The following is a 23841-nucleotide window of genomic DNA, read 5'->3' on the forward strand; positions in this document are numbered from 1 at the left end:
ATTCTAGCCCCCAAACCTCCTCCCCAACACCCCCATGACCACTTTCTAGCCAGCCCCCACTTCCAGCTCCCATATCCACATCCCATCCTCCTCATCCCAGCCCCCCCAACTTTTACATGTCCTTTTCTTAGGCCCCCAGTTGGAGATCTTTACTCCCCCCAGACACCGCCCCAACACTCAGGACCCCCTCCTGCCTCCTTCATACTACCCTCTAGGTCCCCCCAGCTCCGCCCCAGGCCCCGCCCTCGAGAGTTCCTTGGCTCAGGGCCGCTTCTCGCGTGCGTCCCCAGCTCCCGCCTGTCAGCCCGGCAGCCCGGCGGTCGGTCCCGGGCCGGCGGCCCCCGTCAGCCGCCGTCGCCGCCGCCGGCCCCGCCCCCGGGCACCATGCTGCCCTCGCAGGAGGCCTCCAAGCTCTACCACGAGCACTACATGCGGAACTCGCGGGCCATCGGTGTGCTATGGGCCATCTTCACCATCTGCTTCGCCATCATCAACGTGGTGGTCTTCATCCAGCCCTACTGGGTGGGCGACAGCGTGAGCACCCCCAAGCCTGGCTACTTCGGCCTCTTCCACTACTGTGTGGGCAGCGGGCTGGCGGGCCGCGAGCTCACCTGCCGAGGCTCGTTCACCGACTTCAGCACCATCCCGTCCGGCGCCTTCAAGGCAGCCGCCTTCTTCGTGCTGCTCTCCATGGTGCTGATCCTCGGCTGTATCACCTGCTTTGCGCTTTTCTTCTTCTGCAACACGGCCACCGTCTACAAGATCTGCGCCTGGATGCAGCTTTTGGCAGGTAGGGGAGGGGTGGGGACGGGACCCCCAGAACAAGCGCCGAAGACGGGGCCCCTTCCTGAGGGGTCAGAGAGGTTCTGCTCCTCTGTCTGAAGATACACCTCCTTGGTGTCCCTCAGCAGCCACTGGGGAAGGGATTTATGAGAGAGAGACACCTTGGGGCAGGAGGCAGAGCCTTAGGACTGGGTCTTTGAGTTTGTGTGCTTGGATATGGGCAGACTGCATTTATTGATGGGTTATTTATTTATGGGTTTATTTATTTATTTATTGATGGTTAGCGTTATGTTAGAGTGTCTGAGGGTCTCTGAGAGTCTCTTTTGGCTGTCTTAGGGGAAATAATTATCTGAATGAGGAGTTACTCTAGGAGTGAGCAATTTCTATTGTATCAAAAAAGAGCATGAGTTGGGGGAGTCAGAAGATCTGACTTTGACCTTTATCTTGCGGCATTATCAACTTGGGTGTTTTACTTTACTTCTCTGAGGCTAGGCTTCCACATCTGTAAAACAATGGAGAAGATCCTAAGAACAAATGAAAGAGTATCTTGTAAACTTTGAAGTTCTGTATTAAGATAAAGGAGCGTAGGAAGATATGCATGTGTATAGTGTCTATCCAGTGTTTGAAATGTGGGTGGTTGACAGCATGAGGGTCTTGGGAGGGCAAGTCTCCACCCGCCTCCCCCACCCAATGCAGGACGGGTTCTGGTGCTATGCTCAATGGGAATAAATCCCTGGGACTCTTTGAAATGTTTAGCTAGGACAGACGTCTTGCCCTAAGAACCAGAGAAAGGACTTTTGGGAATGAGAACTGCTGAGACTATATTCCAGGATCCATTAGAGTCCCCACCCCCACCCACCTTTTGATCGAAGGCAGATTTTGAAGATTCAGCAACTTGGGCATTTGCCTAATTGCAGGCAGGAAAGAGTTGGGCTGGGGAAAGTGAGGTCAAGATATAGCAGGAATGGGGGAGGAGGGCTGGTGAGGTTAGGAAAAGTTTGGAGCCCTCCAGGAATGAGAAAGAGTAGGGAAAATGTGATGATCATACAGTAGAGATGGTCTTTCAAAATAAGCACCTCAGGGCATTCAACAAGTATGGGCCTCTTCAAAAGAGACTATCTGCAGGAGGTGTTATATCACTTGCTGATGATTCCACTGCTCAAAACATTGTAGGAAATTGTCTTTGGAGTGTGGGGTGTGTTTTCTTGAACATCATCATTGAGGGAAACCTCCATCTTTTAAAGGAAGAATATGATTTTTGGAAATGGCTGGAAGTTGCTTAGGGCCAACTGTAGAAAATACAGTAGTGATCAAATTGAGAATTGTCACTTGGGATGAAAGCCAAGGTATGAGAGCAAAATCATGAGGCTGGTTTGCTTCCCCAAGAGGACTTTTACAAATACAGGGAGGAATTACTGTCCCCTTGGAAGAATTTCCCAAACTCTCAGAAGGACTACTTTGAAGAAAGCAGTGTTAATTCAGATGAGGACATTCTAATGAGCTTGTTTCAAATAGATCTCGCTCCATCTACTTAGATGTAGGTCTTCTAGGATCTCTGAAGGTGAGAAAGGAGAATTGTAGAGCGTGCGGGGTATGTCTCCATATTTCTCTGTGGTACATAGAAGGTAATTTTATGTATTTCCATTCTATTCTTCCTCCAAAGGCAAGCTGGAAAGAATATATACTCATCTGAAATCCTCAATTCCTTACCCTTAATTTGGAGTCTGCAGAAGGGTTGCTGACCTCTTGGCCTTCCAATTCCCTGTAATTTATGTGGGTTTAATCTTAGGGATTTGATGGAGTGTCCAATAACCCCATGTAATTACAGAATTTCAGGGATCATAGAGATCAGCTCCTTCAAATCCCACCTTTCCCCTCCCCTCATTTTAGAGAGAGAAGACTGAGACTAGAGAAAAGGTCTTACCCAAAGTCTCATCACCAGGAGGGGAGTAAACTAGGTCTCTACTCCTGGCCCCCTGCTCTTTCCCTTGTGTTGCTGTCCCACACCTGAGGGCTGAGGAGGCCAGTTAGCAGAGTTGAGCAGTTTATTCTGTTTTGCTTAGAGATTTCTGAGTTCTCTGGGTAAGTGACCAATTCACTTTGTTTAATGAAGTGACGTCAGGACAGGAGCTAGAGCACTGGACTGCGAGTCATGGGGTAGGGTCTTGCTTGGCTGACTCTGCCTGGGTGATTCACCCTGCAGTATTAAGCAATTGTTTTTAGCTTAAATCTCAGTTTTGTCATCCTTATAGTGGGAGACTAATCAGTTACATTAGTGGATTCAAAGTATCTCTTTTAGCCAGGTGTGTCTCCTAAAGCAGCTCTTTTACCAAGACGGTTCTGTTCAGAAAGTAAGAAATCATTCTCAGAGGAACTGCAGGGCAGCAAAGGGCCTTGTTTATCTCAGGTAAGAATTAGAATCCTTGTTCATGTAAACTTTTATTCAAGTATTTTAGACTCTTCTTTTTTTTTTTTTAAAGATCTTATTTATTTATTTGACAGAGAGAGAGGCAGCGAGAGAGGGAACACAAGCAAGGGGAGTGTGAGAGGGAGAAGCAGGCTTTCTGCCGAGCAGGGAGCCCGATGCGGCGCATGATCCCAGGACCCTGGAATCATGACCTGATCCGAAGGCAGACGCTTAACCAACTGAGCCACCCAGGCACCCCTCAAATATTTTAGACTCTTCTAAGTGTAGAGCCCTGGACTATTGGGAAAATTCAGAGGTGCTTATTGCTCTATTTATTCTTTACCTGCTCTGTGGTCATCCCTGCTAGGTGCTATAATATACCGAGATCATCCTGGCCCCCGAGGATTTAGGTCTATACAGCGTGATCCCCACTCTGAGGAAGCTTACCATCTAGTTGGATCACTATAGTGGTCAGCATTCTTTCAGTGGCAAGTGACAGAAACCCAACTTAAATGGCTTAAATAAATAAAAATCAAATAAAATAGGGATGGTGGGGTTTTTGGCTCACATAACTTAAAAGTGGAAGAGTATCTTGCTTCAGGAGTGCCTGGCTGGCTCAGTCAGTGGAGCATGGGACTTCTGATCTCAGGGTTGTGCGTTTGAACCCCACGTTGGATATAGAGATTACTTAAAAATAAAATCTTAAAAAAAAAAAAAAGAATATCTTGCTTTAGGCATGAATGGATCCAGATACTCAAATAATGCTATTAAGAATATGTCTATCTCCATTTCTTGGTTCCTCTGTGTCAGCTCATTTTAAAGTCCACTTCTTTCATAAAGGTGATAAATAAGGCCACTAGCAGCTCTGAATTTACATCATTTTAGCTTAGCAATGCCTGTGGGAAAAGAACATCTATTAGTGGTTCCAGCAAAAGTTCCAGGGCTGATTCTCATTGGCCCAGGCTTTGGCCAAAGATTCACCTCTTAGTTAATCAATGTGACTTTGTCTTAGACCTCAGCCACATTCCCATCCCTGGAACACATGGACCGACAGTAGAGAAAGGTCAGTTCCTGAAAAGGGAAATCAAATGTGACCACTGTTAAGACAGGCGCAGACAGAAGCCTCGCTCTGGAGGGTCTGAGCACTAATATATGCTGGCTGTAAGTGCTGGGGAAACCCGGGGCAATTGAGGAGGTGGCCCTTTCATTGGGAGGTGAGGCTTGAGTGGGAGGTGAGGAAGTAGACAGGTGTGAGGTATGGGAGAGCATTCTGAATGGAGAGGAAGATCATGGGCAGAGACATGGAGGTGAGAAAGCCACATGTGGCTTGAGTGTGACCTCCACACAGGGGAGCAGTTGGAGGAGAGGGGAGGAAGGAATGATGGGGCTACGTGTACAAGTCTCTGAATACCGGGTCAGGAATTTGGACTTTCATCAGCAGGCAGTTCAAAGCTACTACAACTGTTGTTATTATTCAGGAAAAAGAGTTAACATTTTCTGAGCCTTCGCTGTATGCCCGACCATGTGCTAAACATTGACACAAGTACTATTATTTAATCCTCACAACGATCCTATGGAGTAGGTACCATTATTACTCTTTTGTAGAAGAGAACACTGAGCCTCAGAGATGAGTCATTTGTCCAAGGTCATACAGACGGTAAGTGGGGGAACTAGTATTGTAACATGGTCTGTCTGACTCGAAAGCCCAAGGATTTATGAAGGATTTATGGAGGAGCATTAGTGATGGGGGGCAGTGGCAGGAGGTTTTTGGCATAAGACTCAAATGTTAAGAGGAGAGGCTGAGAACCCAGGGGGCTCTTGGAGTTAGGGGCCAGCTTCTCTAGGTATCTCTGCTACTCCGGACCTGGTCTTTCCCATTTAGTGAGAATACACAAGGTACCAGCTTCGAGGCTAGACATTTTCATATTTGTTAGAGCAGTTCATGTTCATCTGTTAAAGTGACTTGCCCAAATGTCACACATCTAGCGAAAGGTGAAGCTGAAACTTAACGCAAGTCTGAATGGATCTAGTACCTGCTCTTACAACCAAACTGGAACCTGGGAGAGGAATACACAAATCACAAGATATGGCCGTCAGCTCTCTGTACTCAGTGTTTACCTGTGGGCTGGATGAAGTTAGCCAAGGGGAGGTTGCTGGCTGGAGTAGAGATTCAGGGTGGAAGCCTGGTGGAGAGTCCGGGGGCATAGTGTGGGGTGGTGGTTTAAGAGCAGAGGACTTAGAATTCTCTCTCTGCTCCTTCCCAGCTGTGTGGCCTTGGATAAGTGGGTTTTCCTCTCTACGTCTCAGTTTCCTTATCCTAAAAGGGAGATCATTGTTATTATTTTTAAAGATTTTATTTTTTAATTTTTTTAAGATTTTATTTATTTGACAGAGAGAGACACAGCAGGAGAGGGAACACAAGCAGGGGGAGTGGGAGAGGGAGAAGCAGGCTTCTCGCGGAGCAGGGAGCCCGATGCAGGGAGCCCGATATGGGGCTCTATCCCAGAACCCTGGGATCATGACCTGAGCTGAAGGCAGACGCTTAATGACTGAGCCACCCAGGCGCCCCTAAAGATTTTATTTTTAAGGAGTCTTTACAACCCTGAGATCAACCCTGAGCCAGCCAGGCACCCCAGGGAGATTATTACTGTACTTATCTCAGGTGGTGGAAGGAAAGAAAATGATGGATGGAAAGCACTGAATGTGGTTCCTAGTGGACAGGGGGCATTCAGTGGTCACGTCATTCCTGTGACACAGTCTAAGTGAAGAGAGGCTTGTGAGGAGCTCTTGCTGCTCAGGTGGTAGAGTTTGGACTTGCTGGGCTGATCAAAGTCCTTGAGAAGTCATAAACTGTCAGCTGAAAAGGGTCTTGCCAATTAGCTGGCCTAACTGCCTCATTTTACAGAGGAAAAAAAAAACCTAGTCCCAGAGAGAAGAGGCAAGTTCATATCACAAAGTGAGGCTCTTCTACCCACAGAAGGGAGATGATACTGACCATAGTTCATTCAGTACTGAGCGCCTACTATGTGTCCGGCCCTGCTCAGGTGCTGGAGACCCAGCAGGGAACAGGACGTGGGAGGTGGTGTAGGTGCTGGGGGAGACCGAAGGTAGGGATGGCAGTGGCGGGGGGGGGGGGGGGCTGGTGATCTGGAGGCAAGTACCTTCCAGCCTTCCAGATGTGTGCCTTCATCAGCAGGGGTCTCTGGGCTGGGAGCAGCAAGATCACTGCAGCTTAGAATATCTATCCACATTCCTTCCCATTTCTCCGGGGGTTTGTTTCAGATTTGGTTTGGGAGTTTATTCATTCAGTACATCTTTATTGTATGTGCGTGACCGCTGAGCACATTGGGGGGATTTCTTTCTTCCCCCGCTCCGTCGTCTTTCTTCCTCCCCCAACTGTCCCTTCTTTCCTTTTTTTCCACCCTCCTCCCTACACCTTTCCTTTCTCACATCAGCCCTTTACTGACGGCCTCCTCTGTGTCAGGCCCTGTGCTGGGCTCTGGGAATCCGGAGTAAGAGTCCTCACTGCCACGCAGCTCATAGGGTCACGGGAGAAGCGGGAAAGAAGACAGATCATCACTCCTCTGTGCACGACATGTAAAATGACTGAATCAAGCACAGAGTATTCTGGGGGCACAAAGGGGACGAGGTTAAGGAGGGCCAGGGAAGTCTTCCAAAAAGTTCCAGCGTTTGAGCTGAGTCTTGGAGGACGGGCCGGAAAGAGAAGGGCACCCAGGCAGAAGAGACAGTATGATCCCAGGCATGAAGATAGGAAATAGCTTGGTGTGTTTTATGTTTTGGGGACTACCAGCAATTAGGGCAGGCAGTGGTGAGTGTTCAGGATGGGAAGCTAGACCGTGGAGGCTTCTGAGCCATGGTTGGGAGTTTACAGACTTCATCTGTCAGCATATATTTGTTGAAGGTTTTGGGGGGGGGGAATAATTAATACAAGCACATGATACAAAATTCAAAAGGGAAAAAAGGTATACAGTTGACATCAGTCTTCCTTCCTGTCCCCATTCCCCAGTGGTCCTCCCAGAGTTCTCCGGGACGACCACTGTCACCAGTGTCTTGAATACCTGTTCCAAGAAATCTCAGAAGTATACAAGCAAATGCAAACAATTTTTTTTTTTGCTTAAATGGAATATTAGTTATCTATAGGCATATAACAAATTACTCCAAAACTTAGTGGCTTAAAGCAACAGGCCATTATTTTTTCAGTTTCTGTGAGTCACAGAAATTTGGGAGCAGCGCAGATGACATTTCTGGTTCAAGATTGTTCCTGAAGTTACAACCAAGACCGCAGCGGGGGCTGTGGTCATCTGAGGGTGACTGGGACTGAAGGACCCACTTCTAAGTGCTCTCATGCGTTGGCAGGAGACTTCAGAATGAGTTATCTGAGAAGGAGGGAGAAAGGAAGAAGCTACACTACCCACTCTCCTTTTTCTTTCTTTCTTTCTTTTTTTTTTTTTTGGTAATCGTTTTATTGTGATATAACTCATATGCCATATAGTTCATCCAATGAAGTATATAATTCAGTGGTTTTTAGCATATTCATAGAATTGTACAACCATGACCACAACCATTGTAGGAAATTTTCATTACCTCAAGAAGCCTTATACCCTTTAGGTCTCACCCCCCAAAGCTCCCCCACCCAACCTCCCCAGCTTCTAAGAACCACTAATTTACTTTCTGTTTCTCTATCTTAGCCCGTTCTGGCCATTTCATAGAAATGAAATCATACAGGGGCACCTGGCTGCCTCAGTCTGTGGAGCATGCAACTCTTGATCTCAGGGTTGTGAGTTCGAGCTCCACATTGGGTGTAGAGATTACTTAAAAATAATTTTTTTTAATTTTTATTTTTTTAAAGATTTTTATTTATTTATTTGAGAGAGAGACCGAGAGAGATCACAGAGGGAGAGGGAGAAGCAGATTCCAGCTGAGCAGGGAGCCCGATGCGGGGCTCGATCCCAAGACCCTGGGATTGTGACCTGAGCCGAAGGCAGACGCTTAACCGACTGAGCCACCCAGGCGCCCCTTAAAAATAAAATCTTTTTTTTTTTTTAAGATTTTATTTTATTTATTTGACAGAGAGAGAGATAGCGAGAGCAGGAACACAAGCAGGGAGAGTGGGAGAGGAAGAAGCAGGCTTCCTGCCGAGCAGGGAGCCCAGTGTGGGACTTGATCCCAGGACCCTGGGATCATGACCTGAGCCAAAGGCAGACGCTTAACGACTGAGCCACCCAGGCGCCCTAAAAATAAAATCTTAAAAAAAATAAACAAGTGAAATCATCCAATATGCGATCTTTGCAGCTTCTTTCATTTGGCATAATGTTTCCCAGGTTCATTCATGTCACAGCACCTGTCAGTGCTTCATTCCTTTTTGTGGCCATTTATGGCCATAATGTTGCAATATGTAGATAGACCACATTTTGTCGATTCATTCATCGGTTGATGGACATTTGGGTTGTTTCAACATTTTGGCCATTACAAATAATGCTGCTATGCACATTTGTGTGCAAGTTTTTGCGTAGATGTACATGGTCATTTCTCTTGGGTAGATACTTAGGAGTGGAATTGGTGGCTCAAATGGCAACTCTGTATTTAACGTTTTGAGAAACTGCCAGCACTATTGTACATTCCCAAGAGCAGTGTATGAGGGTTCTTATTTCTTCATATCTCATCAACACTTGTTGTTATCTGACTTTTTAAATTATAGCCATCCTACTGGCTGTGAGCTGGTGTCTCATTGTGTGTGTGGTTTTTTTTTTTTAAGATTTTTTTTATTTATTTATTTGAGACAGAATGAGAGAGAGAGAGCACATGAGAGGGGGGAGGGTCAGAGGCAGAAGCAGGCTCCCTGCTGAGCAGGGAGCCCGATGCGGGACTCGATCCAGGGACTCCAGGATCATGACCTGAGCCGAAGGCAGTCGCTCAACCAACTGAGCCACGCAGGCGCCCCTCTCATTGTGGTTTTGATTTGTGTTTCCCTAATGATTCATGGTGTTGAGAGTCTTTTCCTGTGCTTATTGGCCGTTTGTATATCTTCTTTGGAGAGATATCTATTTAGATCCTTTGCTCATTTTTTTAATTGGGTTATTTTTCTTTTTATTATTGAGTTATAAGAGTTCTTTGTATACTTTAGATACAAGTCCCTTATCAGATATATGATTTGCAAATATTTTCTTCCATTCTGTGGCTGTCTTTTGTCTCTCTTGATAGTTTTGTTTGAAACACAAAAGTTTTTAATTTGTACAAAATCCAGTTTATCTCTTTTTTCTTGTGTTGCTTGTGCTTTTGTTGTCATATCTAAGAATCCTTTGCTAATCCAAGGGCACAAAGAAATTTTTTTTAAAGATTTTATTTATTTATTTATTTGAGAGAGAGAGAAAGCGCAAGAGCTCAAGCAGGGGGAGGGGCAAAGGGAGAGGGAGAAGCAGACTCCCCGCTGAACAGGGCTGAGCAGGGAGCTGAGGTTGAGGTGGGGGTGATGCTTAACTCACTGAGACACCCAGGTGCCCCCAAGGGCACAAAAAATTTACCTCTTTGTTTTTACCGAGGAGTTTGTAGTTTTAGCTCTTACATTTAGGTGTCTGACCCATTTGAGTTAATTTTCGTACGGGGGTAAGGTAAAGGTCCAGCTTCATTCTTTTGCATATAGCTACCCTATTGTCCCAGCACCATTTATTGAAAAGATGATTCTTTTTCAATTGAATAGTCTCGGCACCCTTGTCAAAAATCAGTTAACCATAGATACATGGGTTTGCTTCTGGACTCTCTATTCCATTTCACTGATCTATATGTCTGTCCTTAAGCAAGTACAGAAGGTCCTGATGACTGCTGTACTGTAGTGAGTTTTCAAATCAGGAAGTATGAGCCCTCCCACTGTGCTCTTTTTTGAAGATTGTTTTGGCCATCCCCCTGCCTTTTATGTCCTAATCTAGATACCACATACCATCACTTCTACCACACTCTGTTGTTAGGATTGTTCCACTTTAGTGTATAAAGAGCTACTTTTTCTCCAGAGCTGCATAATATACTTTTGTATAGATGTGTCATCATTTATTTTATCAATACTTAAGTTGTTGGGCGCCTGGGTGGCTCAGTTAGTTAAGCAACTGCCTTCGGCTCAGGTCATGATCCTGGAGTCCCGGGATCGAGTCCCGCATCGGGCTCCCTGCTCGGCAGGGAGTCTGCTTCTCCCTCTGACCCTCCTCCCTCTCATGCTCTCTGTCTCTCATTCTCTCTCTCAAATAAATAAATAAAATCTTTAAAAAAATACTCAAGTTGTTTACAATATTTTGCTATAACAGAATTTCAGTGGATAATGTTGTATATAAATAATTTGACACATATGTGACTATGAGGATAAAATAAAGACCTAGAGCAGAATTGCTGGATTGAATGGTCTGTATATTTACTATTTTGACAGATCCAGCCATAGTCCCTTCTCTAAAAATTGTACAGAGTTACACTCCCAGCAGCAATGTATAAAAAGTACCTGTTAACCCACTTCCTGGTCAACTGAGTGTGTTATCAAATGTTTTATTTTTGCCAACCTGATGGGTAAAAAGGTACTCTCATAGTAATAATTTGCCTTTCTCTAATTATGAGTAAAGTCGAGCACCTTTTATATATATCTTTTTTTTTTTTAAGATTTTATTTATTTATTTGACAGAGAGAGAGCGAGAGAGGGAACACAAGCAGGGGGAGTGGGAGAGGGAGAAGCAGGCTTCCTGCCGAGCAGGGAGCCCGATGCGGGACTCGATCCAGGGACTCCAGGATCATGACCTGAGCCGAAGGCAGATGCTTAACGACTGAGCCACCCAGGCGCCCTAAATCTTTCTTTTTTTAGATTTTATTTATTTATTTGTCAGAGAGAGAGAGAGAGAGAGAGCACAAGCGGGGCGGGGGGGGGAGGGAAGGGTTAGAAGGAGAAGCAGGCTCCCAGCTGAGCAAGGAGCCCAGATACGGGATTCGCTCTGAGGACCTTGGGGTCATGACCTGAACCAAAGGCAGACGCTTAACCAACTGAGCCACCCAAGCGTCCCTATATATATCTTTTCTATAAACTGTCAGCTCATATATATATATATTTCTACCAAGTTATACTCTGGTTTCTCTTCAGATCGCATACATCTTTCGCCTTTTACCAAGTTAATGGTATTTTCCCTCTTTAATATGTAAGAAATTTTTGTGGGGCACCTGGCTGGCTCAGTCGGTAGAGTGTGCGATTCTTGATCTCGGGGTTGTAAATTCGAGCCCCACATTGGGTATAGAGATTATTTAAAAATGAAATCTTAAAAAAAAGAACTTTTTGTATATTAAGAAAGTTAGCTCTTTGTGATATGAGTTACAAATATTGTTCCCAGTTGATCTTTTGACTTTGTCTATGGATGTTTTCCCCATGGTGAAATTTGTTTTTTCTCAACATAATCTTATTGTCAGTTCTGTCCTGGGTTTAGTGTGATACCTCAAACAGCCTTGAAGTATTTTGAGCAGTGGGGAAACATATCCCATCTGGTTGTCAGTGGAGAGGACGATTTGGAGGAGTTGGAAGGGTCAAGAGGACAAGGGCTGAACTATTCTTATTCTGAAAGCCTCTCATTTATATCTTTTTCTTTTCATCCCCATGTTATGTTATTCATCATTACCAACCTTACTTTAATCCCAGAGAAGTTTAATGGTATAAAAAGAGCCCTGGACCAGGAGTCTGTGCCTGGCACATAGTAGGTGCTTAATAAGTGTCGAATGAGCGAATGATGGTATCTGATGTAAGTCCTAGCTCTGCCATCCACTTCTTTGGAGGCAGCATATTCAGTGGTCAGACAACCTGAATTTGAATGCTAAGTATGGCATTACCAGCTAAGTGTCTTTAAGAAGGTTACACAATTTCTGAGTCTCAGTTTTCTCATCTATAAAATACTGATAATAATAGTAACTATCCCCAGGGGCTGTTGAAAGGTTGATTGTGAATACTGTACAGACCTGAGCACAAAGGAGACCCTTAAGAACTGTTAGCGATTATTATTAGCTGGTGTGTGACTTGGGTCAAAACACTTTGGCTCCAACATTCCATTGTCTATGCTACAATAAGGGAGGAAAGATTGAAAAGTGGGAAGAATGAGAAGATAAACCTGAAGAAGCAGGTAGGGCTGGCTGTGGAGAGCTTTCAAAGTTGGGCCTTGGAGTTTGGGTCTTATCCTTATGTGATGGGCATTTGCTTTTATTATTTTTTTTAAAGGATTTATTTATTTATTTATTTTTAGAGAGAGAGCACACAAGAGGGAGGGGCAAAGGGAGGAGAGAGAATCTCAAGCAGACTTCATGCCTAGAACAGAGCCCAACGTGGAGCTCGATCTCATGACCCTGAGATCACGACCTGAGCCGAAACCAAGAGTCGGATGCTTAACTGACTGAGCCACCCAGGTGCTCCATGGGCATTCGCTTTTAGGCATGGGAGTCACCAGGCCCAGATGCTGGGTTTAGAAAGATGACTGGGGTGGCTGCTGCAGGGGTGAACCTGATGGAGGCTTGATGGGAGGCAAGGAGCCTGTAGTCCTTGTGAGAGGTGCTGAGGCTGCAGAGAGAGAGGAGGAGGAAGACGGGAGACCTGTGTAGGAGCAGCGGCTGTCTGGGGGTGAGGACAAGGTAGGTGTTACACATGACTCCAGGTTTCCTCCTTGGATGATTGGGTCTCTGGACTGACATTCCCAAGCATGCAGGAGGAAGATCAGGTCAGTTTGGGAAATGAGTTGGCAGACCCTCTGGGATGTGCAAGAGGAAAGATCTGACAAACAATTGGATATTTGGGCTGGGAGCGTAGGGGAGAGGTCTTAGCTGGAGATAGAGATGTGAGGCATCATCGAAATGAGTCTAAGGGTAGGTGAAATTGCCCCATGGAGAGTAGGTGCTGGGAGAAGGGGAGAGTCTAGAAACACTGACCTTTAAGAGGCAGGTGGGGGAGGAGCCAGAAAAGGAGCCAGAGCAGCTGCTCAGATTAGCAACTGAGAAACTGAGAAGGATGGCCTTGAGAAAGGACACCGGCCTGGAGGAGTCAGAGGGGGACCCAGAAGGATGGAGCCATGTGGGAGGGCCTGGTCTGAGCTGGAGGGACTGGACAGGCTGTGGGGAGAGCCGCAGGAGACTTCCGACCAAACCAGATAGGAGATGTGGCTGGGCCGAGCCAGGACAGCGCGGGATTCATGGATGGGTGGGTAAAGGTAATTAAGAGGCATGGGCTCCGTGCAGCCTGGGCCTGGGGGTGGCGAAGTAAATACTAAATATGGTTCCCAAATGATTACCACACAAAGTGATGGGTGTCCCATCGTCTGTAACAGTATCTGTGACACCAGATAGAATTATTTGTCTTCTTTTTTTTTGGTAAATTTTATTTTAATTCCAGTGTAGTTAATGTACAGTGTTCTATTGGTTTCAGGTGTACGATATAGCGAAGTGACAGTTCCGTACACGACTCAGTGCTCATCACAATAAGCGTCCCCTTAATCCCCTTTACTGATTTCACCCATCCCCCCACCCACAATTATTTGTCTTCTTTTTTTTATTTTTTTTATTTTTTTTAAAGATTTTATTTATGTATTTGAGAGAGACAATGAGATAGAGAGAGCATGAGAGGGGATAGGGTCAGAGGGAGAAGCAGACTCCCCGCCGAGCAGGGAGCCTGATGCGGGACTCGATCCCAGGACGCCAGGATCATGACCTGAGCCGAAGGCAGTCGCTTAACCAACTGAGCCACCCAGGCGCCCCAATTATTTGTCTTCTTAATAGTCCCCCTCCTAAACTATAGTGTCCTCAAGATCAGGAACCAGGAACTGGGGACTGAATTACAGAGGAAGAGTATCCCAGGAAGAGGGAACAGTCCATACAAAGGCCTCCAGGTGGGGCTGAGCTTGACATGTTCTAAGGGACAGAAAAGAAGCCAGTGTGGCCAGAGTGTAGGAAGTAGAAGCCTAATGACTGGAGGGAAAGGTGGGCAGCCTGTATCAGCACTTTATTCTGAGTGCATGGGGGAGCTTTTGGAGGGCGCTAAGCAGGGGAATGGCTCCGTCCGTTTCTGAAAGTTCACTGTGGATGCTGAGCAGAGAACAGCTGATGATGGGGTAAGTGTGGGAGCTGAGAAGACGTTAGGAGGCCACTGTGGTCCTCCAGGAGGGAGATCATGGCGCCTTGGACAGATGGGTGCAGTGGAACTGGAGAGGAGAGGTCAGATCCTGGATAGTTTTGGAGGTCAAGTCAGTCGACTTTGGGAATGGATTGGATATGGGGGTGAGGGGAAGGGGGAGTCAGGGTGCCTCCTAGCATCTGGGTGCTGGATGGGGGGATGGTGAGCCTAGGCACAGGAGTCCCGACCCCCAGCATCCCGGGCTGGTAGAGGCACTAAGGTTGGGCCTGGATCTACAGTGAGTTGGGGGTGACTGTTAGGAGAGGCCCAGTCTCCCTTGTAAGAGCAGCACCTGCCCTGGGGGAGCAGAGCCAGTGCTCAGACTTGGTAGCGAGGGGCCTGTAGACACTGTCCTTCCCTTAGGGGGGCTCAGCCTGTCGGAGGTTTCCCCTATAGCCCCCTAGTGCCGGGGGTGCTGGGAAAGCAGCCCCTTGGAAAGCTGTGGTCCCAGTGTGGACGCAGACTCTCCACTGGGCTCCCCTCAGCCCCACATGCAGCCTGGTCCTTTCCTTAACCCCAGGGAGGGCCTCACAGGGGTCTCAAGTGGCCGGCCATGCGTTCTGTGCTGCGTCAGTGCTCTCGTACCTCCCCTTTCTGAGACCTTTGTAAAGTTATCATTGTTCTTTGTAGAAAAGCTGGGGACTATAGATGAGCAAAATTACATCCATAATCTCACGCTCCCAGAATCATTCTTAACTGCCTGGCCTACACTCCTAATAGTAGAGAGTACTGGTTACGAGCAGGCTCTGGAGCCAGCCTCTCTGGCTTCAAACTTCCCAGCTGGTTTTGCCACTTACCAGCTGTGTGACTTTGGATAACTTGGATAACCTCTCTGTGCCTCCGTGTCCTCATCTGTAAAAAGGAAATAATAATGCAGATTATTGTGTGGATTACATGAACTAAGGTATGTAAAGTACTATAGGGCCCGGCATGGTAAATGCTGTATAACTATTTGCTATAACTATGTAAGTGTTTCTTCCCAACGTGAAATTATATTGTATCTTAATTTTTACAGCCTCTGGAAACCTAACATATCATAAGTATTTTCTGTATCATTAAAGCTTCCTCAATGGCTACCTGAGGAAATTTATATTAAAGTTTCATAGCGGAGTGGTATTCCGTGGTAGGAAAGAACTGTATTCCCATATTGCTGGATATTAAGTTGCTTCTTTCTTTCCATTCTTCCTTTATTATTTCCCCCTCTCCTCCTCTTTTTTCTCTCTCTTTTTAAAATTTTTATTTTTAAAAAAGATTTTGTTTATTTATTTGAGAGAGTGAGCGAGAGAGAGAGAGCACGAGTGGGGGAGGAGTAGAGGGAGAGGGAAAAGCAGGCTCCCCGCTGAGCAGGGAGCCCGATGTGGGACTCGATCCCAGAACTCTAGGATCATGACCTGAGCCGAAGGCAGACACTTAACCAACTGAACCACCCAGGTGCCCCTCTCTCTTTTTTTTTTTAAAGATTTATTTTTATTTATTTTAGAGAGAGGCCGCGCAGCATGGAGGGACAGAAGGAGAGGGAGAGAGAGAGTCCCAAGCAGACTCCATGCTGAGCGCTGGGGTGGGGGGCGGCTGCAGGATGATCTCACAACCCTACAACCCTGAGATCAGGACCTGAGCCGAAACCAAGAGTCAGATGCTTAACCGACTGCGCCACCCAGGCACCCCTCTTCTTTCTCTTATAAATAACAATGTGACAGACATCTTTGTAGCTCAATCTGAGAGCATATCCATGAGCATTTTCTTAGGATAAATTCCCGGAAATTGGCAAGCTCAGTCAAGAGGGGTTTAGAGATTTTCATTTTTATGTTTTTGTGATTAATCCATTGTTTCCGAGAGTTACATTTGGCCTGTGCGTTGCCATTCTTTGTTGCTTTAATTATTTTTATTCCAAGTGAGTGAGAATCTCTAGCAATAGTCACCTACTGGCAGACAACTCCCACCCACCTCAACTGTTTCACATGGTTCTGAATCCAAAATGTGCAGCAGGTTATCAGTGCAGTGTCTTCCTCCCCTCCTGTCCTCCCACCACTCTGTTCCCCTCCTGAGAAGTAACCAGGGTTATCAGGGTCTTGTAGACCCTTCCAGAAATATTTTGTGTCCATGCAAGAAAACACACACACACTCACATTATCCCTCCCTCCCTCTTTCTCCCCACCCCACTCCTTACAGAGTGCCAGCATGGTACCACATCTGTTGCTCGGGACCTTGCCTTTCACTTAGCACATCCGCACGCTGTCCCACAGCAGCACATAAAGGGCTGCCTTCGTCCCTTTCATGACTGCTTGGTGTGCCATCGCATGGATGTGCTCTAACCAGTGATCACTTGGTTATTTCTGAGGTTCACTTCTTATCCACTATGGTATGCCGCCTTTTTTAAAGTCAGCTTTTATTGAAGTATAACACACTTAGAGAAAAGTACAGAAAATGTCCCCTCTGTGGCTCAGAGAATTTGCACAAAGTGAATCTGCCTGTGGAGATAGCATTCAGATCAAGAACCTCATGTCCCCTTGCAATCAGTACCCCCAGAGGTAATCACTCGCTTGACTTTTCATCTTGTAGGTTAGTTTTGCCTGTCTTTGAACTGTACATAAATGGGATCACACTTTTTCTCAACTGCATGGCTCTAAGATGCAGCAACTTTGTTCCTCCTCAGGGCAAGGTCCTGCACCAGGAGCGTACTCATCCAGCCTCAAGGAGGTGCCCTCTGTCTGTGTCCTGACATGGTGGGGGTGCGGGGAGCAGGCTTTCCGGTGTCTCCTCTTATAAGGGCACTAATCCCATCATGAGGCCCCACCCTCAAGACCTCACCAAACCCTAATTACCTCCCAAGGGCCCCACCCCCAAATACTATCACACAGGGGGTTAGGGCTTCCACATGTGAATTTTGTGGGGACACAATTCAGTCTATGGCAAGCTTCTGTGGCGTCTGCCTAGGGACAGAAAGCCCTGGGGACAACCAGTCTGACCCCCAGGAAAGGGTAGCAGCTGTAGTGTGTCATGCATGGAAGGGGCAACTGAGCAAAAACAGAGGCCTCCCTCTTGGAGTACCCAGCTTAGCAGATGTCCCTCGAGGATGGTGTAACAGTGTTACAATGAAATGCTATTAAAAGAGCTGAGCATAAAATGCATCATTAAAAAACTTTATATAGGGGCCGCTGGGTGGTTCAGTGGGTTAATCATCCAACTCTGGGTTAATCATCCAACTCTTGATTTCAGCGCAGGTCTTGATCTCGGGGTCACAAGTTCAAGCCCCAAGTTGGGCTCCATGCCCAGCATGGAGTCTACTTAAAAAAAAAAAAAAGCTTTATATAAGGGCACATTTACAGCACAAGCTTTAAAGAAAATAAACACCTGAGTGTATTATACATTTGCTCTTATTAATTCTTCACTACTTCTGGTCTCACTCAAGTTTCATTCCCAGATTCAAGTATCGCTCTCCTTTTAACTGTCTTTTAGTTTCTTAATTATTTTTTAAAAGCTTAAGGGGATTTTATGGCCTGGCATAGATGGAAAAGGATTGGACAGGGCGCCTGGGTGGCTCAGTTGGTTAAGCGACTGCCTTCGGCTCAGGTCATGATCCTGGAGTCCCGGGATCAAGTCCCGCATCGGGCTCTCTGCTCGGCAGGGAGCCTGCTTCTCCCTCTGACCCTCCTCCCTCTCATGCTCTCTGTCTCTCATTCTCTCTGTCTCAAATAAATGAATAAAATCTTAAAAAAAAAAAAAGAAAAGGATTGGACATAATAGATTTTTTGTTATAAAAGTAATACATGCAGATGTTAGACACAGTCAACAGTAAAGGACAGCACAGGTGAAGTGTCCCCTCCCTCCCTCCCTTCCCGCCCACCTCCCCATCCACATCTCAGAGACATCCATCATTAAATTGTCTCCCTATACTTCTAGAAATGTTTACAGATATGCAAGCTTACGTGTGTGTCCTTTGAAAAATGAGTATCTTAAATAATGTTTTTAAATTTCATGAATGGTATATGAAGACGTTCACTCTGAGAAAAGCTGAAACATTTAAAGGCTAAAGTCCCTACTCCCTCCCTGTCCAGAGGCCACCACTCTTAATAAATTTAATTTCCATTTTCCTCCTAATCTTTTTCTGTGCGTTTACATACACGTCCACAAGGCAAATACATCATGTCATTTTCTGTATTGCCCCTGCTGACTTTCTTCCTCTCTCTCCCTCTCTCATGGTAAAGTACACATAACATAAAATTTACCATTTTAACCATTTCTTAAGTGCACATTGTTGTGCACCACATCCATCTCTCTATCTTCCAGAACTCTTTTTCATCTTGCAAAACTGAATCTCTGTCCCCTTTAAACTTTAACCCCCCATACTCCTCCCCCAGCCTCTCGCAGCCACCATCCTACTTTCTGTCTCAGTGAATTCGATTGCTCTAGGGACCTCACATAAGTGGGATCCTACAGTATTTGTCTTTCTTTGACTAGTACATTTCATTGAACATAATGTCCTCAAGGTTCTTCCATGTTGTAGCATGTCAGAATTCCTTTCCTTTTTAAGGCTGAATAACATCCCATTGTATGTACAGATCACCCCCTGCTTTTTTGAAACATGAGGGAGTATGCCAATGTATGATCTGACTACCTGCTCATATATCGGAGAGGAGAGGTGGTTCGGAGCATGGGCCCTGGCCCTAGGCCGGCTGGGTCTGATCCCAGCTCTGTTATCTCTGGCTGTGTGACCTTGGACACATCACTTAACCTTTCTGGGCCTATTTCTTCATCTGTAAAATGGGGATAATAATTCATTAATAAACATGGAACAGTTAGAACAATGCCTGAAGCATGCAAAACACTGACTATGTGTTTGATTTGACTTTTAAAAATTACAATTGTTGGGATACCTGGCTGGCTCAGGGGGTAGAGGATGTGACTCTTGATCTCAGGGTCATGAGTTCAAGCCCCATGTTGGGCATGGAGCCTACTTTTTTTTTTTTTTTAAGATTTTATTTATTTGACGGAGAGATAGCAAGAGAGGGAACATAAGCAGGGGGGGTGGGAGAGGGAGAAACAGGCTTCCCGCTGAGCAGGGAGCCCAATGCGGGGCTCGATCCCAGGACCCTGGGATCATGACCTGAGCCCAAGGCAGACACTTAACCCACTGAGCCACCCAGGCATTCCCCCCACCTTTTTTAAAAAAGATTTTATTTATTTATTTTTTAAAAGATTTTATTTATTTATTTATTTGAGAGAGAGAGCACAAACAGCGGGGAGGGGCAGAAGGAGAAGCAGGCTCCCCACCGAGCAGGGAGCCCAATGAGGGACTTGATCCCAGGACTCTGGGATCGTGACCCGAGCCGAAGGCAGACACTTAACCGACTGGAGCCACCCAGGTTCCTGGGCATGGAGCCTACTTAAAATTTAAAAAAAAAAAAAAAATTACAATTGCTTGCTTGCTTGCTTTATTTACTTATTTGAGAGAGAGAGAGAGAGTGAGTGGTGGTGGGGGGCGTGGAGCAAAGAAAGAGGAAGAGAGAGAGAATTGTAAGCAGGCTCCATGCCCAGTGTGGAGTCGGATGCAGGGATCGATCTCATGACCCTGAGATCCTGACCTGAGCTGAAATCAGGAGTCGAACGCTTAACCGACTGAGCCACCCAGGCGCCCCAACAGTATAATTGCTTTTTGTAGCAGAAGTCATGTGTCAGAAAACTTGCTGTGTCAGTCCTCATGGAGCTGCTCATTCCTTCTGGTTGTTCCAGAGCAGGTACATCCTTCTTAAAAACCATAGATGGGATCATACTATACATTGTATTGTGTGCCTCGGCTTTCTAAATTTCTAAATATATCTTAGAAGGTTTTCCACGACAACATATACAATTGTTCACTTGTTTTAATGGCTTTGTAGTATACCATGGCATGGATATACCATACTTTATTTAATCAGTTCCCTCTCAATAGACATTGCAGTCCTCTGTTATAAAGATGGTGGCGCAGTGAATACCCCGTGTACACCCTTCGTGCACGTGCACAGTGCAGCCCAGGATACATTTCTGAGTCAAGGGATGAGTGCCTTTATGATTTTTACGAACACCGCCATGTTGCTCCCCAAGCGGCGGGTGTGTGGCCACCCTCGCACGCCACAAAGAGTGAGGGGTACCCCCACTACAGTGATGACATGGACCACCCAATCTGTGTTGTGGCCTCGAGAAGTAAATATCACCGTTTCTGTGATGACAGAACTGGGGTTCAGAAGGGTGAAGTGACTTGCCCAAAGACACAGAGTTAAAAGCTGTTTTCCCAATACAGACATATGATACAGACTTCAAAAGGAGTAACACTTTGTAACAGTTAGGACTAGGTTTGGCTGCCTGTGATAGGAAAACCCAAAATAACTGTCTAATGACGCCAGGTTCTAGACTCTTATGTGAAACAAATGCCCAAGAGTTAGGCACTTCAGCGCTGGTATGGTGGCCCCTGAAGTGAAGAGCTCCTTTTTTCTCTCTTTTTTTAAGATTTTATTTATTTATTTATTTGAGAGAGAGAGAGAGCATGATTGGGGGGGGAAGGGAGTGGCAGAGGGAGAGAATCTCCAGCAGACTCTCCACGGAGCACAGAGCCTTACGTGGGGTTTGATCTCATGATCCTGAGATCATGACCTGAGCTAAAATTAAGAGTCGAATGCTTAACTGACTCAGCCACCCATGCGCCACCCCCCCCCTTTTTTTTGAGAGAGAGGGAGAGCACATGGTGGGGGGGGGGAGGGACAGAGAGAGAAGGAGAGAATCTTAAGTAGACTCTGCTTTGAGCATGGATGCCAATGTGGGGCTGTATCCCACAACCCCGAGATCGTGACCTGAGCCAAAACCAAGAATCGGAGGCTTAACCGACGGAGCCACACAGGCACCCACAAGCTCCTTCTAGAGCTCTGCTTCACCACTCTCAAGTAAGGCCCTTGTTCTCATTGTTGAAGGTGGATGCTAGAGCTTAGCCATCACCTCTGCATTCCAGGCTGCGGAGGAATGGATGAAGAAAAAGGGGCAGAGATCACATTCTGGCATCCTTGTAAATCTGTTTATGTAAAGTTATTTTCCTTGAAGACACATAACACATCTGCATGCATTTTTACCTACTCATGTGGCCTAGTCATATAGCTGCAAAGGAAGCTGGAAAATGCAGTCTTTATTTTCAATGGTCAAGTTCTCAGCTAAAAACTGGCACTTCTAATAGTAAGAAAGAGGGATGAACAGATATAGTAGCAAACTACTGGTCTCCATCATGATTATGTGTAAAAATTAAGCTTATTACCTTCCCCAGGCAGTTACTGTTAACCGTTCTTGACTATCTGGGAAAAGGCTTATCTCTTTTGTCCCAGATTTTTTTCCCACTTTGCCAAGAGTTGCCATGACCCGTCCCCGCTTCACCAGTAATAATTTGTGTACCTCTTCTCACCCCAATTGATTCTCACAAAAGCATTATGAAATGAGTAGGATGTCATGACCCCCATTTTACAGATGAAGAAACCGAGGTGCAGAGAGGTAAACTGACTTTGCCTAAAGCTGTCCAGTGAAGAATGGGAGTCCTGCTTCCTGTTGAGACCGTGCACAGTGGCCAGTGTCTCATGGCTCCAGGGAGAAAGGCTCATTTTGGGGCTAGTACATCCTCTCACACTATTAAGTCTCTTAAACAGAGAGAGCGCTCAGAGCATTTGGCAGGCAAAAGTATCCAGCTAGAATCTAAGAACATTGTTTTGGTTTCATTATATTTATAGTTTCCTCCTATTTGTGGCAAATGATCCTGGTTTCCTTTTCCATGATAGTGATATAAAGCTTACTTTTTAAGTAAATGCCTCTAAGTTAAAAAGTGAGTCTATTAAAAGAAAAATGTTAAGTAAAGACCTGTCTGCGTTTAAATACAGATCCCACCACTGACTAGCTCTGTGACATGGGATATGATACTTGGTTCCTCTGAGCCTGTTTTCTCATCTGTAAAATGAGGATGATGACTTCTCCCACTGTATAGATTCATTATAGCATTAAACAAGATCATGATGTCAGGAGCTCTGCGCCCTGGCGTGTAGTTAAGCACACAATACTGTTTGTGAACATTATTATCACATTATGAATATCCATATTATTAATTTTGTCACAACCCTTTCAGTCAGTGGGCTGTAGGGTGATGGCTAGAGATGCCCCACCCACGGGCCCCTTCCCCTAGACCAGTGGTTCTCAACCAGGGAAAATTTACCCCCCAGAGGCCATTGGGCAATGTCTGGAGATATTCTTTATTATGACTGGGGGGGGTGGTGCCACTGGCATCTGGCGGGTAGAGGCGAGGGATGATGACTCAACCTCCCACAAGGGCACAGGACAGCCCCCCATCATAAAGAATTCTATGGCCAAGTGTCAAAAATGCTTCCGTTGAGAAGCCCCACTCCACATGGCACCCTGCACCCGTGTCTGTATCTTCCAAGAGAGACTCGAACTCAGACTCCAAAGACCTCAGCCTCAGTTTCCTCATCCAGGACATGGGGATGCTGAAACCTGCCTTGCCTGCAGTCGTTCCATCTCCTGATGGTTGAACCTTTTGGTCACTTCCTTGTCCTAGGCTGTCTCCAGTAGTGATCTTTTCCTCTCTTCCCCCAGGTCCAGGGAGACCATCTGATAGGCTTTTTTTCCCCATTTGCTTGACTTCTGGGTGTTTCCCATTCGCCTAGCAGCCTCTGGGGCCCGGAAGCCACCAGCTACATGGCTGCAGAGCAGAGGAGGGAAAGGCCCCACCCCCACCCTCTCCCAACACCCGGCTCTTCTGGGTCTTCGCTTCCTTGCAAGCGCTCCTTGACATGCATAACGATTCCGCTTGTGCGCTGACTTGATTTTATTCCTCCCCACACGCCTCTTCTCCTGGGGACCACGCCTCCAGTGTCCCCAGCACCCTGCACAGTGTGCCCCGCACATAACTGGCACTCAGGATTTACATGTGCAATGTAGGAAGGGAGAGCCGGGGAGAGGAAAGGGCGAGAGGCTAGATCCAGAGAAGGAAGAGAGGCGAGAAAAGGAAGAGAGAAGAGGAGGGATGTTGAACGAATGCTAAATGCGGAGAGAGCTAACTAGACAAGGGGAGGAGGGGCGAGGCCGGCCCCTGAGCGCGATCGAGACAAGCCCGAGAGAGAGTAGGGCTGTGAAGAGACAGATGAAGAACACGAAAGATAAAAAGACAGGAGGAAGGAATGGGGAGGCACGCGACTGGGGCGAGGCACGTGAGCGGTGAGAGCGAGAACGCGCGGGCGCAGGGCCACGGGGAGGAAACTCCGTGAGGGCTGAGCGGGGGCTGAGGAGCGGAGAGGCCCGCCCTCCCGAGCGCGCCGCGCTGCGGGGAGCTCTGGATGCGGGCGCAGTCTCCATGGAAACGGGGAAGCTCCGCGAGCGAGAGGAAACGCGGCGGCACGCGGGGAGGGGAGGCGGGGAGGCGGGGAGGCGGGGAGGCGGGGAGGCGGGGAGG

General features: G+C 46.6%; 1 protein-coding gene across 1 annotated transcript in view; it reads left to right on the plus strand.

The window, feature by feature from the left end:
* The first annotated feature begins 384 nt into the window (after nucleotides 1–384).
* Nucleotides 385–23841, plus strand: part of LHFPL4 (LHFPL tetraspan subfamily member 4) — a 30817-nt gene continuing 7360 nt past the window's right edge. Inside the window, exon 1 of the mRNA XM_034997292.1 lies at nucleotides 385–790. Coding sequence (XP_034853183.1) covers nucleotides 385–790 — 406 coding nt within the window. The remainder of the gene's footprint in view (nucleotides 791–23841) is intronic.

This window comes from Mirounga leonina, unplaced genomic scaffold, assembly GCF_011800145.1.
Source record: "Mirounga leonina isolate KUSES-001 unplaced genomic scaffold, KU_Mleo_1.0 Mir_94, whole genome shotgun sequence".
NCBI lineage: Eukaryota > Metazoa > Chordata > Mammalia > Carnivora > Phocidae > Mirounga > Mirounga leonina.